At 36.3% G+C, this 20,202-nt stretch overlaps 1 protein-coding gene across 1 annotated transcript; it reads left to right on the plus strand.

The window, feature by feature from the left end:
• Window positions 1–915: 915 nt before the first annotated feature.
• lrrc71 (leucine rich repeat containing 71) lies at window positions 916–19,277 on the plus strand. The gene is given in 16 exon segments (XM_046843721.1): window positions 916–1,361; window positions 2,581–2,619; window positions 2,714–2,839; window positions 5,725–5,844; window positions 7,254–7,329; window positions 9,578–9,652; window positions 10,352–10,420; window positions 12,361–12,502; window positions 12,676–12,759; window positions 13,728–13,802; window positions 16,524–16,614; window positions 16,722–16,801; window positions 16,987–17,098; window positions 17,172–17,230; window positions 17,233–17,259; window positions 17,729–19,277. Coding segments are annotated over 16 exon segments (1,374 nt in total). The 5' UTR covers window positions 916–1,285; the 3' UTR covers window positions 17,852–19,277.
• Window positions 19,278–20,202: the final 925 nt, after the last annotated feature.

Raw genomic sequence — 20,202 nt, forward strand, 5'->3', positions numbered from 1 at the left:
GGTCTGATTTGATTGTTTACGTTATCGAGGCATCATACAGGCATCCTTTGGTGTCCTTTGTATCCCAAAATACCAGGATAAACTAGTGAGAGGGATGAGATCAATGATGATATGATGTCATGATGCTTATTTATTAGTCATTACGATACACACCATAGCTAGTTGCATTTATATACAAATCATGAGTGTTTTTACTGTCACCCCTGCACTCATGACAGCTAAAGAAATTGAAGTAAGAACTAAAGAAGCAATGTTTCAGAGGGAATGAGTGAGATGTTTCTGTGTGTTATACACACACGTTTCACCTTTTAATAGATATTTCCAAATTTATTTCGTGCTTGGACCTTTGTTGTTGTTCTCTCAGTCTATCCATTCATCAAAACGTTTTGTTTTTTTTAATGGGATAATGCACCTCGACACTGTTCATAAATGGATGGAGGAACATGACGAGTCTATTTGCTTGAATTCTCCAGATCTTAACCTGGAGTTGGTTTTGCTGGACAAACGAGTCTAATCCATGAAATCCCCATTTCACTAAAGAGGTCTTGTGGGGTCCATGCTTTGATGGATCAGAGCAGTTTTGGTGGTGTAAGGGAGGCATAGAACACACACAGGATCCGAATCAAAGAGCCGAAACAAAGAACCGACTCGCTTGCAAACGACACATCACTCCAGTTTGAGATCATTACAAAGCGTGTCGCTTTTTCATGTGATTTGTATAAGCAGCGTGATTACGCTGACGTAAAATAAAATATTATTTTTAAGTCTACTAAAACCAGTGTAAGATAAATTAGGATTAAAAAACATTTATTTTTTATACTTATTATTTTAAATATTTTTTCATAAACGCTTCCGCATACGTAAACGGACACGCCTCTCCAACAACCAATCAGCGTTCATCGGTATGCCCTCTCGCGGTGGTTACACATATAACCACTGCGTTCCCACTCAGAATTATAAATCATGCATATTAACCTTGTAAACGTTGAAAATATATAATAGTTATAATAATTTTGGTAGCTCACAAAAATTGTCCTTGCGAAGTACGTCATTTCCGCTAACCCAGGCACCTATGTTTTTTCAGAATGGTTACTATGGCAACCGAGACGCAGCGCCTGAATCTGTTCAATGGTACGTTTGAAATGTAATGGTTCAGTAATTAACAAAACAGATTGTATAAATACATTAATACATCTAAACAACAAGAATAATAACAATACGAGTTTCCGCGCATCGATTAGAATAGGTTATCGTGTATAAAATAAACAATAAAAATAAACAAAACATGAAGAAACGGATGGAAAAGGTGAACAAGGAGAAAGGAACTTCCGGTTTGGAGGAAGAGACTTCACAAATTGCAGGTTGGATTTTTTTTGTTTGTTTAAACATATCTATCCAGCTATAATCTTTAGTTTAATTTAATTATCTAAAGCTTTAATTGACTTCAAATTTTTTTTATTCTTTATATCAAGTCATTACAGGTGTATGAGGTCATTTTGGGCCACAAGTATGTGGACACTTGACCATTTGTTGGTTGAACATCTCAAAGGTGTTCACTATGGTCAGGGTCAGAGCTCTATACTATTTAAGATCTTTCACTCCAAAACCTTCAAACCATATCCCTGTCTTTGTGCATGAGAATATTGTCATGCAGGAACAGGTTTAGTTCCAGTGGAGAGGAAACGCTACAGCGTACAGAGACCTACTGTACAATTGTGCTTTAAACTTTGTTGTTAAAGATCTTTCGGGAAGAACCACATATGGTGTGATGCAAAGTTGTCTAGACTTTTGAAACGAATTGTCAACATATTATTTTCTCAATAATGCAAATCTGTTTATGCAAGCGAATTTTCAAATGAAATGTGTACTTTTCTGCATATTTAATACAAAAAAAATCACCTTTAGTCCTGGATGTTATCATCTTCAAAAAAAAAAAAAAAAGAAACATTGTAGGACAACCACTTAGTTCAAAGTTTTATAAAAACTCCAATTAAAACTAAGAAAATGTCACATGAATCTTCGCTGGCTTCAGCTTCACAGAAATTAAGTTAAGGTGAACGGTGTGTATTTATCCCTGATGAGCAGCCGTGGAGACTGTGGCAAGGAAAAACTCCCTTAGATGTTATGAGGAAGAAACCTTGAGAGACTCAAAAGGGGAACCCATCCTCATTTGTGTGACATCAAGTGAGTGGAGGTTATTATTACAGCAAATGTGGACCTTTGGGATGAAATGGAACACTGACTTATCCCCAGGCCTCCATACCTTACATCAGTACCTCACTAATAGGAGCACAAATCTCCAAAACTACCCACCAAAATCTGGTGAAACATCTTCTGAGACAAGTGGAGGTTATTATAACAGCAAACATAGGAAGTAACATGGGATGGTCAAAAATCACATATGAATCTTATGGTCAGGTGTCCACAAACTTTTGTCCATATAATGTAGATGCAGTTTGTTCAGAAATCTGTAAAAAAAGATTCAATCAAAACAGTAGTAACTCTGACTGATTGTCTGACTTGTAGTATTTAATGTGGACTTGTTTCCTTGCTGATTATTCTCTGTTTTCTAACATTTAGGACTGAATAAACAAAACACCTCCCGTGTCCAAAACATAGGTAAGCGGAAAACCACTGTCGTTCTCCAATAGCACCATTTTTAGACTCGTGGTGCTTTGCCATATTTTGTTAAACAATGTTTTGTTGATCACAGATGACTACCAGTGCACAGGCGATCTGCGAGTGGATATCCCTGAGCTGTGTGCTTCAGTTGGCCTGAAGGAAATCCCTGATGTGAGACTGATTACAACAGAATCACCTTCTACAGAAAGAGCACCGGGTATAAACAAATAGCTGTCAATTCCCTATGATGATTGATGCAGAAAAAGTAATGTGTACTGTCTTGATTGTCAGGTGCTTTTTATAAAAACACACACTAACACACTTTTTTCCATCATCCTGCTCACAAGCTAGCTAGCTAGCTAGATAGATAGATAGATAGATAGATAGATAGATAGATAGATAGATAGATAGATAGATAGATAGATAGATAGATAGAAGGGCTTTTTTTTGTCACATACAGGATTTGTGTTGAGAGTAGAAAGCAGGTTGAGAAGAGCCTGGAAAGGTGGAGGTCGAAAGGTGTAAGACAGAGTACATGTGTGTGAATGAGAGGGAGGGCAGTCGAGTGGTGCGGTTGCAGGGAGAAGAGGTGGAGAAGGTGGAGGAGTTCAGGTACCTGGGGTCAACAATGCAAAGTGATGGAGAGTGTGTTAGAGAAGTGAAGAAAAGAGTGCAGGCAGGGTGGAGTGGGTGGAGAAGAGTGATAGCAGGAGTGATTTGTGATAGAAGAGTATCTGCAAGAGTGAAAGGGAAAGTTTATAGGACTGTGGTGAGACCTGAGATGTTGTATGGATTAGAAACAGTGGCATGGAGTAAAAGACAGGAGGTGGAGCTGGAGGTAGCAGAGCTGAAGATGTTGAGGTTTTCGTTGGGAGTGATGAAGATGGACAGGATTAGAAATGAGTTTATTAGAGGGACAGCGCATGTAGGACGTTTTGGAGACAAGGTGAGGGAGGTGAGATTGAGATGGTTTGAACATGTGCTGAGGAGGGACACGTGGTATATCAGTAGGAGAATGCTGAGGATAGAGCCACCAGGAAGGAGGAAAAGAGGAAGACCAAGGAGGAGGTTTATGGATGTGGTGAGGGAAGACATGCAGGTAGTTGGGTTGAAAGAGGCAGATGTAGAGGACAAAGGGTATGGAGACGGATGACCTGCTGTGGCGACCCCTAATGAGCGAAGCTGAAAGAAGAAGAAGACTCTCTGTAGACTCTCTTTATGCTCTCTCTTTATTGAAAATGGCCTCTCAGCAAATGTTTTTTGTCAATAAGAATTTGTCACAGTTTTTTGACAGTGAAAGTGACATAGAGGAGAATGTGTCTGAGAAGGACGATAATGTTAAGGAGGACCATTATTATGAGGCATTCTTATCAGATGAGAATGAGAATCCTAGTGTTGACCCTCCTGTTGTCTCTTTTAACCACCAGCAGACACATTAGCTTCCAAAACTGGAAAGTTATTATGGTCCTGCTCCATGATAGAGGAGCCTTCAAAAACTCCTTGAGACTATATATTATTACAATATTAAGACGAACCATCAGTAACCCAATTCCAAAAAAGTTGTGACACTGTGTAAAATGTAAATAAAATGACTTACATATCTCGTACATCCATATTCTATTCAAAATAAAATAAAAAAAAAAGTTTAAACTGTGATTATATAATTGTAATGAAAAAATTAAGCTAATTTTAAATTTGATGGCTGCAACGGGTCTTAAAAAAGATGACACAGGACCATTTTTTACCGCTATGTAGCATCACATCTTCTGTCTGTATACATCTGGGAGTTGAGGAGACCAGTTACTAAAGTTTTGGTAGAGGAATGTTGTCCCATAAGTGCCTGATATGTGCCTTATAGCTGCTTAACAGTTCTGGGTGTTCTTTGTTGTTTTTTGCGTTTCAGTTGGTATTGTCTTGCTCAAATATGCAAACTTTTCTGAAAAAGATGTTTTCTGGATGGAAGCATTTGTTACTTTAAAACCTGTATATACCGTTCAGCATTGATGGAACCTTTTCAAATGTGCAAGCTGCATATTTCACGGCTTTTTCGCCACACAGCTTTTTGAACTGAGTGCTGATCACAAGCCAGATGGTTCCTCTCCTCTTTAGTCTGGAGGACGTGGTGTGCATTGATTTAAAAAAAGATATTACTTTTTCTATTTGTATAGCCACAAAACAGTTTTGCCTGTTATTTAAAATAAGCTTTGGCCAAGAGAGGATGGTGACGTTTCTGGATCGTGTTCACGCAAGCCTTCTTTGCACGATAGATATTTAACCTGCATTGTGGATGACATAGCAAACTGTGTCCACAGACAATGTTTTCTTGAGGTGTTAATGAGCCCATGCATTGATTTCCATTACAGAATCATCACTGTTTTAAATGCAATGCCACATGAGGGCCCCGAACAGCACGAAAATCCAGAGTTTTCTCCAGATCGTTTGAAAACGTTGATCATATTATGTACTGTAAATGATGAGATCTTTATCTGTTTTGCAATTTTACTAAATTGTGCCACAATTTTTTGCACAGTTTGGTGAAGCTCTGCCAATTTTTACATCTGAGAGACTGTGCATCTATAAGCTACACCATTTATACCCAATCATCTTACTGACCTGTTGTCAATGAACCTAATTAGTTGCAAAATATTTCTTCAGAAGTTTAATTATAAAAAATACAGACACAGACTTTTGTTGCCCCGACCCAACTTTTTTGAGACCTTTTGCAGCCATCAAATTCAAAATTACCTTATTATTTCCTTCAAATGGTACATTTTCTCAGTTTAAACATGTTTTCTATGTTCTGTTGTGAATAAAATAGAGGTTTATTCGATTTGAAAATCGTTGCATTCTATTTTTATTTACATTTTACACAGTCCCAATTATTTTTGGTAATGTAATTGTATATTAATGAATGCGTTTGTATTCTACACTCATATTTTTGTTACTGATTAGTGATATAAGATTATGAATTAAGCTCTCTAGCAGTTTGGTAGCTCTCCAGGACAATAATGCGTTTGGTTTATAAAATCCTTCTGAGAAAAGAAATGCCAAGCATATATTCAAAATGTATGTTAAAATGTCAACACATTTTCCCCTGTTTAGACGGCAGCCATGAACAGGCATTTTCGGAAAGCTGTATGGTAACTTGGTCACCTAAACCCTGCCTTCACATAGAAATGGAGAATGAGGAGCCTCGAAGCGTAAAAAGAGTCCGAATATCTGGTAAGACAGTTAATATATATATAGTATATTGTATATTGATAATATATACACAAGGTAATGAAAAAGGTATTGGGACATCTGGCTTTATTAAATTGGAAGCACACAATTTCCTACCATTTTTGTGGACATTTTTACTAACACCGTTGTGAATGTCAGAGGTGAAAAGAAAATGTAGGTTACAAGGGAAGAATTAAAGGCATCTAGCAACTGTTCTACATAAATGGAAGTAAATTAAGACTTGAAAGTTGATGCTAACAATTCCTATCTCTGTCCCACATTTTGTTGTCCGCTTTCAAACCATTTGTCTGCACAAAAGCAGTGTTAGAACAGACTGTGTTACTACACCCTCTTAAGCAATAATTGGACAATATTGTACTGCAGGAAGTAGTGTATTGAGGGAAAAGGCAATCGGAAAATGAAGACGTCATTATTACAACTAAAAGTGTAGTTTTTTCTCTCCAGAGGATTTGCGAAGAAAGCCAGTTCTTAGTGAGTAGTTTCCTTCTGTACACCATCAAGACTACTGAACACTGGATGAAGGTCTCAGGAACCAATGAATCGAAATTTGAAATCTTTAGTTCACCACACAAGGTTTTTGTAAGCAGTCAAATAGGCCAAAGGATGGTTTCTTGATGTGTGACACCAACTGTCAAACATGGAAAATGAAACGTGATGGTCTGAGGCTCTTTTGGTGGATCTATAGTCCGTGACTTGCACCAAAAAAGTTCTATCACTTATCGCATTTTGCAGCGCCATGCAATACCCACTGGTAGAGACCTAGTTGGTCAAAAGTTTATCCTACAGCAAAATATTGACCAAAAACCTACCTCCAGGCTGTGTCAGAACTTCCTTAGAAGGAAAGAACATAATGATAGGCTTTAAATCATGATTTCTAGACTTGCGCTGGTTTGGGTGGAACTGGATCGAACAGTGAAAGCAAAGCAAACTACCAGTGCTACACATTTGGATACTCAACTTTTTAAGCATTATGTGATTTAGTTATATCTACAAAAGGTGCCACTTCCAAATAGTCAAACATTTCGTTAAGCAAAACAATTTCCTGGTTACTTTTTATGTCCATTTGTTTATTTTGTTTATTTTGTTTATTGTAAGATAGAGGTGAACGCAAACTTTTGACTGGTAGTGTATATAAACCATTCAAAGATTTAATGATTGTCCTGCCAAATCATCTTGTAATGTTTCTGTATAAGTCACTATGAACCAGGTTGATTTCTAATCCTAATATATAGAAAACCAAAACATTAAGCTAACTGTAACTTTGAACAAACGGTGGCAGCTGTATCTTCAGTCTTCAAACAAAGAAGTCCTGCAAATATACAGAATATTGTAAAGCCACGCTTTCAGGGGAATCTTATAAACACAACTGCTGTAATGTGTGTTACGTCTAGGATGGAAGGTGGATGAGAAGATGGCACAAATCCTGAGTAAAGCCTTACCATCCCTCAGCAATCTACAGAGTCTAGAGTAAGTAGTTGTATGTGGATGCTAAAAGTTTCTGACTAATGAGGACACTGTCTGAGAAAACTTGCAGAGCATAAAAGGTGATTACCGTATTTTTCGGACTATAAGCCGCTACTTTTTTCCCATGTTTTGAACCCCGCGGCTTAAACAACGAAGCTAATTTATGAATTTTTTCTGGGTTTTTCCCGGTTTCACAAACTTTAAGCCAAAAAACTGAACCCCATAACATTAGACCAATGAAATTTCTGAACGGAAACGAAAAAACGCACCTCACCTGTGTTTTTTTTTTTTTACGCATGACGATGCCAAAAGATAAACTCCCGAAAGAAATAGTTGTAAAAGGAAGGAGGGAGACAGTGAACATTGACTTTCTTGGTAGGCTACTGTTTAGATACAAGCCGTTGTAACGCGTTGAGTCTGGGTGAAGCGCTAACTCTTTTTTATTTTTCATTGCTGCAGCGTTACGGGTTAGTCAAAGAAACTTAGAAATGAGCATCAGAAAATAATAAGGACATAATCCTCAGTCTTACACACACGCAGTAATACTGGAAAAATGCAGTGCCAGGCTATTCCCAAAATACCGCTATGCTCTTAAAGGAAGCGCAACATATTTCACCCGTTACACCGTGTGTAACGTGTCTTTCGTTAAAGCCTGTGTAAAGTACATTAGTGTAGACAGTGCGGCTTATAGACAGGTGCGGCTTATTTATGTTAAAAATAAAAATATTTGTAAAATTCAGTGGGTGCGGTTTATATATGGGTACGCTTTATAGTCCGGAAACTACAGTATACAGAGCATATATTTTAATATACTTTTGCTGTCATTGATGACAGACTTTTCAGGAAAGTTATACATATATGATACATGTATGCACATATTTCTGAGTGAAATACAGCTCTAGAGTTGTACTCAAAGTTTTGTAGAACATACATCCATGTATGTTCTACACTAAATCGTTGCCACAAAGTAAGAAGCCTGTAACATTACAAGTTTCTACAATAAAATTACGAGGTCCAAACTGGTTCCAGCATGAACTCAAGCATCCATCCTACAGAGAGCCCTGACCTGAACCTCAATGAATACAGTAAAGTAGGAATAAATCTGGATTGGGATTTTCAACAAGCACATATGTGTGGATGTGATGGTCAGGTGGACACAAACATATAGTCATACAGTGTATTCTGCATTCCGATTGTTCTGTACCTGTTGCTGCTTTTGATTTCGGTGTTGTATTGAGATGATCGAGTCTCATTAAAATATCAATCCTACCTGGGGATTTAATAATAGGAACTGTTTTAGTCAAAGTTCAAACAGGCTTAAAGGAGACTCTCTTTTCTCTTTTTTTTAATATAAACTAGAATCAATAGATCATAGATCTATCTATCTATCTATCTATCTATCTATCTATCTATCTATCTATCTATCTATCTATCTATCTATCTATCTATCTATCTATTTATCAAATGGTTTATCTATCTATCTATCTATCTATCTATCTATCTATATATCTATCTATCTATCTTCTATCTATCTATCTATCTATCTATCTATCTATCTATCTATCAAATGGTATATCATCTATCTATCTATCTATCTATCTATCTATCTATCTATCTATCTATCTATCTATCTATCTATCTATCAAATGGTATATCATCTATCTCTATCTATCTATCTATCTATCTATCTATCTATCTATCTATCTATCTATCTATCTATCTATCTATCTATCTATCTATCAAATGGTATATCATCTATCTATCTATCTATCTATCTATCTATCTATCTATCTATCTATCTATCTATCTATCTATCTATCTATCTATCTATCAAATGGTATATCATCATCTATCTATCTATCTATCTATCTATCTATCTATCTATCTATCTATCTATCTATCTATCTATCTATATATCTATCTATCTATCTATCTATCTATCTATCTATCTATCTATCTATCTATCTATCTATCAAATGGTATATAATCTATCTATCTATCTATCTATCTATCTATCTATCTATCTATCTATCTATCTATCTATCTATCTATCTATCTATCTATCTATCTATCTATCTATCTATCTATCTATCTATCTATCTAATGGTATATCATCTATCTATCTATCTATCTATCTATCTATCTATCTATCTATCTATCTATCTATCTATGAACTGGAAAATGTATTGCAATGCACTATAAATATGCTAGATGGCGCTTTATTTATGTTAGATTGTGGTATATTTGACAGGATGTGGCAGACTGGATTGACTGACCCCATTCTGACTTCTATGAAGAACACAGTTTTTATGTGCTCAAAGCTCAGGTGAGGAAACGCAAGGTGCTGCTTGTGTGCTGCTTTAATACGTTCAGTTGCTGGAAGTTAAAATCAGCTGATTCTTGCACTCTTTCACTAAACAAACCCTTGGCTTCATAAAATCCTTAACAACCCTGTCTTGAGTTTCAGACTGTCTTGCCTTAGTCACACAGAAATCCATCTTTCACGACATATTTACTTCTGAAATGAAGCTTTAAATTAAACTGCTTATTATTTGTATTTGCAGACATTTACACACTATTAAGTATCAACTAAACATGGTTATACACTATAAGGACAAAGTTCTGTGGACACCTGACTATAAGATGAGGTCGAATGTGGTATTTGAACAGCCCATTACACATTCAGGCCTCATTTGCTGTTCTAATAACCTTCACTCTCCTGGAAAGATGTTCCACTAGATTTTGGAGTGTGCTTTTGGAGATTTGTGCTCATTCCACCCCAGGGGTGTTACTAAACTCACACACTGATGTAGGATGAGGAGGCCTCGGGTGCAAGTGCAGAAAAAATTTGGATGCTACCCCATCCAATCCAATATCCTATACAACTGTGTGTGGTAACAGTTCGGGGAAGAAGCACATATGACTGAAAAAATTAAGTCCTAATACTTTTGTCCTTATAGTATATGTGTATAATATATGGATTGTACATAAAGACTTAATACTATATGTTCTATCTCTGTGGCAGGACAGTTTTTTTGGAAGGAACCCCTATTCCAGAAAACAGTTACCATATTCTCATGGCGGAAGACAGTCTGTAAGTGTTTTTCTGTCACACTCATGTGTACATACATAATACAGTTTAATATTAAAGTGGGACGTGGCTCCATAATGATTTGGGAAGCTCTTACCAGTGTGAATTACTTTTTTTTACGCCATTTTTGTGATCATAGCATATGCGTAGAAGCAAGGCGTGAGGCAATATTTTACAATGTTCTTATCGCTTTAAATAAATGCATTATCTAGTGTTTATGGTGAAGCCATAAATAGTTTCATTTGAGATCACTAAGAGATATTATATATTTATAATAATAATTTCCCTGAATTATTTTGTTTATTTCTGAATTTTTTATTTTTTTTGACTGAATCTTTTTCCTGGTTTAGTATAACGTGCCAAATCAAACATGCGGAGGATCCGCTGTGGCGACCCCTGATGGGAGAAGCCGAAAAAAAGTTTTTAGTATAGTCATTTAAAAGCTAAACAGGAACAGAAGAGAAATCTGAATTAAAAGGAATTAGAGAGAATATGTGCAGCGAGGAATATAGACAGAATGGCACAATTGCACACCACGACCACATATGCAGAGACCACTCTTTGCATGATTTTTCTATTTCACTATGCATAAAAGTTGGAAACATTTAGTCTTTTTATGGATTTGAAACACTTGCATGTATGCAGCAAGTTAGGTCAAAGACAAAAATACACTAGATTTGGACAGGGAATGACTGGAAAAAAAATTCTGTGGACTGATGAGTCTAAATATGACATTTTTAGCTCTAACAGAAGAACGTATGTAAGATAGAGAACAGGAGAGAAGATGTTTGCAGACTGCATCACCCCGACAGTCAAACATGGAGGTGGAAGCTTAAAGGTCCGGGGTTGTTTTGGAGCAGGGAACGTTGAAGACTTATTCCGGCTGAAAGGAAAACTGACCAACATGGCAACCATTCCATACTTTAACACCACGCAAATCCATCTGGACTGCAGCTAATTGAAACCAACTTTATCATACAACATGACAAAAAAAACCCACAAAGCTCTGAAAGCATTATTTAGAGAGCAAACAGTCGGCTGGATTGTAATCTATCATGGAAGGGCTCAAAACCATAAAAGACTATGTGTTTCCAACATTTTTGACAGCCACTGTAGAAACAACAAAATACAAGATTTACATTGTACAATCTTTACAAACGGTAATGAGAAACAGTACGAGATCTATGAAAGAGTTATTTGTTGCAAATACATATTCACCACAGATTCTAATTTTGTGTTTTTTTTTATCAATGGATATGTTGCATTTTACTTGAACTAATGATTACTATTATACTAATATTATACAATTGGTTCTGGAATTGAAAAAGCTTAGCAAAGCCTAATCATTTCAAGGTCTTCTTCAGTTCCAGAAGATTTTTTGTAAACAATTTACCCTCACTGGCTTTAGTCATGTGATAGAGATGCAGAAAGCTATACAGTGGTCCCCCTGGAACTCGGGGGGGTCTAAGAATGTTCGGAATACATAGTTTAAAATGTTACTCCTAACGTTCCTGAACATTCAGAGATTTAGGATAATCCGCAACCTGCTCTAAGTTATGTTCCAAATGAGAACCCGTGAATGTTTCCGAGCCGTGAGTTCCGAACCCCATCATTTCTCATGATGTCCATTCACAAGACTGAACATCATGAGAAATTATCAGCAAACAAAACGTTCAAAACAGTTATTAAGCTTTTTCATGAACTTTTGTGTTTTTTTCCTGTAGAATTTTGCACAAAAACACAATTTGCTTTCATTTGAAATCTCCAGGAAAACCGTAATGCATGAAAAACATGCACCAAAATGCATTTACAGCCTGAATCACTGAATCTGGTTCAATTACAATCACGGAAAAAGCCTCAGTCAGCCAATAAACAATAGCGCATGGTGTAAATACTATTGTTTCTTGTTGTGTTTAGTATAATTTTTTTGTCTTATCTGCCAGGATAGCACACCTATCATTGCGAAACAATCACATAGGAGAAGACGGAGCACGTCTGATAAGCTTAGCTCTCTGCAAGAGCCTCCTGTCACTCAACTTGGCCTTCAACGCCGTCGGCAACGTTGGCGCTACTTATCTCGCACAGGTGCCGACATGTACATACGTTTAAATACTAATAGAATCTATTATAATCTGTTCTTATTTGTTTTTTTATTTGTAATTGACACTTTTTTCGTCAGCTTTTCATCCAGCCTCTTGTCTAGCCGCCTAATCGCCAAGTGTCAGCTGTCATCCTGTATTTTATTGTTTATTTTACAGGGATTGCGTCTCAATCGAACTTTGCTGTATCTTTCCCTGGCTAACAATCACATCGGTGACGCAGGAGCAGCCCAGTTGGCTCAGGTGCACCTTCAAATTATTTATTAATTGATTTATTAATTACAATTGTACACTATTAAGAACAGAATTATTGTTTAAATAATTCAATGTACAAACTGCCTGACAGGAAGCTTTTGTTGTTTGTGGTTTTGTGTTTGGTTGGTTTTTATTCTCTGAAAAAGTAATAAAGATGATCTATGGCTGGTAAAAAAAAATTGACAATTACCAACTTGAACAACAAGTACACTATGTGGGACACCTGGCATTTCCAGCCATGTGTTTTTTCCCCCCAAACTCATACCCCAAAGTCGAAAGCACACGATTGAACAAGTCTTTGGATGCGATAAAATGAAGTTTCCTTTCCCTTGAACCAGGAGACCCAAACCTCCATGCAGCTTCCAGCATGGCACAAAGGCAGTTCCATGAAGATATGTTTTACATAAAGTGGAAGATCTAGACGATCTAGGGTTGTCTGTCCTCAACCCTATTGAACACCTTTTGGGATGAATGTGAATGCTGACTGCACTCATCACCTAACCTACATTAGTACCTGACTTTAACACCCTTGTGGCTGAATTAGCACAAATCTCCACAAACACATTCTTAAATCTAGTGAAACATCTTCCCAGAAGATTGGAGGTTATAATAACAGCAAATGGGAACTCGTAATGTTCAAAAAGCACATATGAGTCTTATGTTCAGGTGTCTACAAACAAATCCTTTATTGTTGGACAGATTAAATAGATAATAGTTTGGAGTCCAGACTGCTTGTCTCTCATCTAAACAACAGAGAGAGTTCACTAGAAATAAAATGGAAACCCAGGTGTGGGTGTGGTTTCTCTCCTAAATGTAAGGTATTTTATTTCTCTATGTAAATCCTGGTCACCAAAAATTTCTATGCACACCTTGTGTAAAAAAACAGGTAGATTTTCTTCCTTTAGTCTTCATAGCTATTAATAAGTCAATGCTAACATGTCTATTGATTTCTTTAGGTGTTTGGCCCCTTTGCTCTGACACATGAAGAAATAGTCGAGAGGAGGAGGGAGTTGAAAAAGAAAGAACAACTGGTGAGAAAAGACATGCTGTTTTTAGTTTCTAATGCCTCATCATTATATATTCATCTCATTTTTTTTCTTGACCCTACTTCGCTACCAATCTCTAAATCAAATCTGAATCAAATCTTTCCTTTTTTTTTCTTTCTTTCCTTTATTTTATGTTCCTCCTCTCTCTCTCTCTCTCTCTCTCTCTCTCTCTCTCTCTCGTTATGTCATATTTGCTGAGCTGCCTTACTTAAATCTCTATTTTTTTTATTTTATATTCTTTTTTTTCACCAGTTTTGTATTTGTTCTAGTGTTTTTTGCATTTTTTTTTTGTCTTGTCAGATTACCCATACTGTGGTTAATAGATCATATATATTTACATACAGTGGGACAAATAAGTATTTAGTCAGCCACCGATTGTGTAAGTTCTCCCACTTAAAAAGATGAGAGAGGCCTGTAATTTTCATCATAGGTACACTTCAACTATGAAAGACAAAATGAAAAAAAAAAAATGCAGAAAATCACATTGATTTCTAAAGAATTCATTTGCAAATTATGGTGTAAAATAAGTATTTGGTCACCTACAAAAAAGCAAGATTTCTGTCTCTCACAGACCTGTAACAACTTCTTTAAGAGGGTCCTCTGTCCTTCACTTGTTACCTGTATTAATGGCACCTGTTTAAACTCGTTATCAGTATAAAAGACACCTGTCCACAACCTTAAACAGTCAGACATCAAACTCCACTATGGCCAAGACCAAAGAGCTGTCAAAGGACAACAGAAACAAAATTACTTACAGAAAACGTTTGATCTCTGTCATTGCCATCAAAGATTATATACCAAAGTATTGAGATGAACTTTTGTTATTGACCAAATACTTATTTTCCACAGACAGTGGTTTTTTTTTTTTCTTATTTTGTCTCTCATAGTTGAAGTGTACCTATGATGAAAATTACAGGTCTCTCTCATCTTTTTAAGTGGGAGAACTTGCACAATCAGTGGCTGACTAAATACTTTTTTGCCCCACTGTGTATATATAAATACACATTCAGTGCTTTAAAAATGTGTTTTTTCATAAGTTTTTTTATATATACAGTGGAACCTCGGGTTACGAACGCCCCGGCATACGTATAATTCAGGTTACGAATCGCAGTTCATCAAAATTTTTGCCCCTGGTTACGAACAATATATCGGGATACGAACGTCACGCACCAAAAAAATGCAGTCAAGTTGGTTGTTTTTGCTCTATCCACGCAGCTCGTCACATCAGTTAGCGTCCTGTGTCCCTAGCGAGAGCATCGTGTTACTTATCCGCTTGAACTTTTCCCGGCAGCAGCGTAACAACTCGTTAGTTGATGCTCGTGGAATGATGAGATGGACAACATTAGCCGATGCATAACCACTTTACTTGTTTTTATGAAGATAGATTAGCAGGGTTACAGTCTTTTCCGAAGTACAATACCCATAATGAATTTCACTCTGGACTTCAATACCAACTGATAGTAGCCTTAAAGAAACAGCTCTCATTTTCCTCTAATGCAACAATTGTCTCAGCGTCGTGTTAATAACACTGTCTTTAATATTCTATAATATAATATATAATAATATATAAATAATATAATATAATAAGATTCTCCTTCCAAACAATAACTCTCCCTCCTCCCCCTTCTACGAACGTCGTCTCCTGCAGCGAGTCTTCTCAAAGGGAAAGTACCCGGTAAAGATCTTTTCCTCTTTTGTATGTTTTTATGTGGTATAATTTTAATATAACATGTTAAAAGTAAATAATATTAGTTAATATTGGCTTTATTTTTATTTAAGTAATATTTTTGGTTGTCCAGAACGAATTACCGAAGTTTCTGTTCATTATTATGGGGAAATTTGTATCGGGATACGAACTTTTCAGGTTACGAATAAAGCCCCGGTACGAATTAAATTCGTAACCCGAGGTTCCACTGTATAATCTAGCCTGCTATGTCTAAATATTATACGTGTTTTACTATAAAAGATTTGTAACAACTAAACACAGTCACAATACTCCACACACTGAAACCCAACAGCTTCCTGACTAATCTTATAACAGACCTGCAGTGATAAAATAATTAAATGTTTTATACCGTTTTAAACATTACATTTCCATTCAGCCGATAGACAGTGTATCAGTGTACTGTGAGAAAGAGGTAAAGCGACAATGTCACTTAAGATGGACAGTTATTATTTTGCATGAATTGATTTTTTTTTTTTTGTGGATTTTTTAATTATTCAATCATTTAATAATTTCCATGGTATCGGGATTCGCAGGGAGCATTCAAAAAGATTATATGTGAAGTTCATGAACTGTTGTTCATTAACACTGGATTGTACATGTTCACTGTGTTTACTTCTTCATTTATATGTAAAAATTTAGGGTTTTTGTGGTTTGTATACTTTTTTAATACACACACATCTGAAGGATTGTTGAGAGGTCTTTCAGGAGTGGGTGTACACAGCGCTGTTTCTAGTCTTTTTGGGACCCTAGTGAGATTCTCATTTCATTGCGAAATTACTTCAATTCAAGTATGAAAATATACAGTATATCAAACTTCAGCTGGAAAACAGGTAAATCGTTTAAATGGGCGAGGGCGAGGCAGCTAGTTTGCCTATGCCTAGAAATGGTGCTTTGTGTATAGCATCAGATTAAAAATGTAGAGAAAGAACATGTTTAGAAGAAGGACACATGAAAATATGAATGTTTTGCTTGTTTTGTAGGACGACACCAAAAAAGATGAGAAGCCACTAACAAATCAGACCATGACAATGACAGGAAGAAAAGAGGACACCAAAGGGGAAAAGAAAAAAAGTGAAGATTTCTGCTATAAAGAATTTGATATATTTTTTTACTGAATCTAAGTAAGTAATTAGTTACTAAGTAAGTAGTTAGTAAGTAATTTTTGCTGTTAATTTCAGCTTCAGATACCAAGCTGTTGCAAGGTAAAGGTGCAAAATCAGATGGAAAGGACAAGCAACCTTCAGTGAAAGAACAAGAGGTAGGACACTGGAAAACGATTGTCTAGAAATTAACTTTTTTAAATTCATAATTTGAATGTCATTGCAATTAATGGCATTCGTGCAGATTGTTTTGTTCACCAAAAGGGTCTGCAAAATGTGTACTGATCCCCTTATTAGGAACACCCATATACCTGTTCATGTTTGTTGCGTTTTTGTGTGTAAGACAGATGAAGTGGTTGAGACGCAAAGCCCTTTGCTGGATCCTGAAATACAGACCATTGCAGGGAAAGTGATTTATCCAGGCAACACAACACTTCTCTCTCTGAACTTGTCCGGTCAGTCATTAACCGTCCATCGTTACATTTCTGTGTGTGTTAACAGTAACGTAATTGCTTCCCATTTATACAGGCAATGAACTGACACAGCAGTCACTTCAGATGTTCCTGCAATCTGTGGCATGTAAGGGACAAGAGGCCTCCAGCATATTTCTCTTAATGTGAGGTTCTAACAGTAATTATGAATTATATAAAGATGTACACTATATGGAAAAAGGTTTGTGGACACCTGATCAAAAGATTTATGTGCCTTTTAAAAATCACATTCCACATATAGTTCCCATTTGCTGTTAGAATAAACTCCACTCTTCTGGAAAAATGGTACACTAGATTTTAGGTGAGTTGAGGTCAGAGTTCAATAGCAGACCGCATGTAAAAAAAATCTCCATGGAGCTCACAGGGGTATTGTCATGCTGGAACAGGTTTGGGTTTCCTGGTTCAAATGGAGGGAAAATTCAATGCAACCACGTCCAGAGACATCCTATCTTTGTGGTAACAGTTTAAAAAAGAAGCACATATGACTGGAAAAGACAGGCGTCCCAATATTTTTTTGCATATAGCATACATTTACACATTTGTCTGATTCCTTGATTTCTTTTTTTTATTCATGTTGTCATTTTTGTTTTTCAGAGGAACAGCTTCCCTCCAGATTGTGAGACCTTTGTGAAACTTCAGGAACTGATGTCACTTAAGGATCCACTAAAAAGAACCACTTCAGCTCAGGTGGATGCTGAGCAAGGACAAGCAGCATAACCTTGTATTTTTCACCTCAGAATTCACTTTTCCTCAGAATTATCTTTAGGGGCCAGTTGTTCAAAAAGTTTAATCTGGATTAAAATGATCCGGATTTGGAAATCCTATTTTTTTTCTATTCAGGATCAGGTAATCCGTCTTACTTTTATGCCGTTTTTTTTAAAGCAACATTGGACTGGATCACCCTGATCCAGATACACAGTTTTCAAGATTACCAAATCCGGATGACTTGGGCTCTAAATGGGACAACATATCACAACTTGGGCTACCAGCTATGTAAAGAACAGGTAGAAGAGCCAACATGGGGTCACTGTAAGAGTTTTTTTTTTTCATAATTTATTTTATGACCCCTCATCTGAGTCACAAAAAATAAAAAAAACAAATATACATTAACAAATACATTGTGGATATTTTGAAAACGTCTTAAAAAAAATAAAATGGCTAAATGTCCAATAGTTAACAAAATAAAGAATGTTCAGGGTTCTTTTTCATCTGAGGAGGAGAGACCAGCATTTTCAAGCTCTGCTTTTAGGAGGTGGATATGAAGTTTTGCTTTGGTTTGCTGCAGTTTGATCGGCTTGATTTGTTCCTCTGCCAGGAGTATCTGTGCTTCTGCTCTTTCAGTCTCTCGTTTTAGAAGTAGTTCATGAGCCTGTTGAAGAACCAGACCAACCTCTGGCATACTGTCAGAATGAGGGACTGACTGGACATGTAATAAGGGATGCAATTGTTAGACATTATGTCTACCTATGTCTAATATATCTACTTTATCACTGTTACAACGGTTACACAAGTCAAGTGCAAAATATAAATAAAAGTATATACACTAAATGATACAAATGTATTATTTGACCAAGTTTTACTACATTTTCCTCCTGGAATCCACCTTGAAATCCTACCCCCTGTTGGGATCAAGATAATCCTGATTTTTTGGATTAAAGTTATCCAAATCCTACTGACAAGTTTTGAATAACACAAACTGAAGGTTTGATCCAGATTAAAACTAGGATTGGATTCCGTGATCTAATCTGATTTTAGATTCCTTCTTTCCCTTTTGAACAACCCATTTTCAAGATTTGATCCAATATGACCAAAATCCGATCAGCTTACCTTTGAACACCTGGCTTTAGAGAATAGTAAGATCACACGTTTTATAGATGCCTAATAATATGGAATAAATCACACTGGTACATGATGTTATAAAAGAATAATCAATAACATGGTAGTGTGAAGCTATCAAATTTTGACATTTGTATTAAAATCAGAGGCATTTTCATAACCATAGTAAACTTCTTGACATGTGTACTACTGATTGCATCTCAATATTTGTCTTGTGTATCAGTGCACCTGCTAAAAATACAGTAATTGTTCTGTTCATTTTATATTCTAATCCCAACTGAGCTTATTGTTGAAAGACCCGACACAGAATTTTTTATAGTTATTATATCATATAATAAATTGAATCATATATTAAACACTGGACTTGTTTTTTGCTGCCTTTTAATTAAATCAGGAAGACATCTCTCTCTCTCTCTCTCTCTCTCTCTCTCTCTCTCTCTCTCATATATAAAAGCAGTGTTTAAAGCCAGACTGAATAAGGCTACTGAAAACTGATGTTCCCAATAACCAATCACTAAACAATACTTTTCTCATTGACCAATACTGATCACAGCTCTTACCAATCAATACTTTTAACAAAAAACAATCACTCATCAATAATGTTCCCAATGATCAATTATTGGTCACTACTCTTCTCAACAACCAATCACTGATCACTACTGCTGTCAACAACCAATCACTCATCACTACTGCTGTCAACAACCAATCACTGATCTATGGTGGCCAAAAAGTGCAAAACACATTAACAAATCATAAAACAAATGAACAAATTAGAAAACACTAACAAATCCGAGAAACAAAATAACAAATGCAAAAACAAATGAACAAATCCAAAAACAAAATAACTAGAAACTAGCAAGCTAGGATATCACAGGTGGTTGCTAGGTGCTTGCTAGGGAGTTTCTATGGTAACCCAAGTAATTGGGAGTTTTCTGTGGAAACCCGGGTAGTTGATGGGTGTATTGCTAGGTTCTTGCTATCCAACCATGTTTTGGAGATATCACAGGTGGTTGCTGGGAAGATTCTGTGGTAACCCAAGTTGTTGTTGGGTGTATTGCTAGGTACTTGCTATCTCAGGTGGTTACTACGTTGTTGCTAAGGAGTTTTCTGTGGTAACCCAGATAGTTGGGTGTGTTGCTAGGTGCTTGATATTTTAACAAAGTGACATAAGTGAATTACATGCTTCTTTTTAGAAAGATAATGATGGATGGACTCTGCCAGCAAAATGAAAA

This window comes from Silurus meridionalis, chromosome 29, assembly GCF_014805685.1.
Source record: "Silurus meridionalis isolate SWU-2019-XX chromosome 29, ASM1480568v1, whole genome shotgun sequence".
NCBI lineage: Eukaryota > Metazoa > Chordata > Actinopteri > Siluriformes > Siluridae > Silurus > Silurus meridionalis.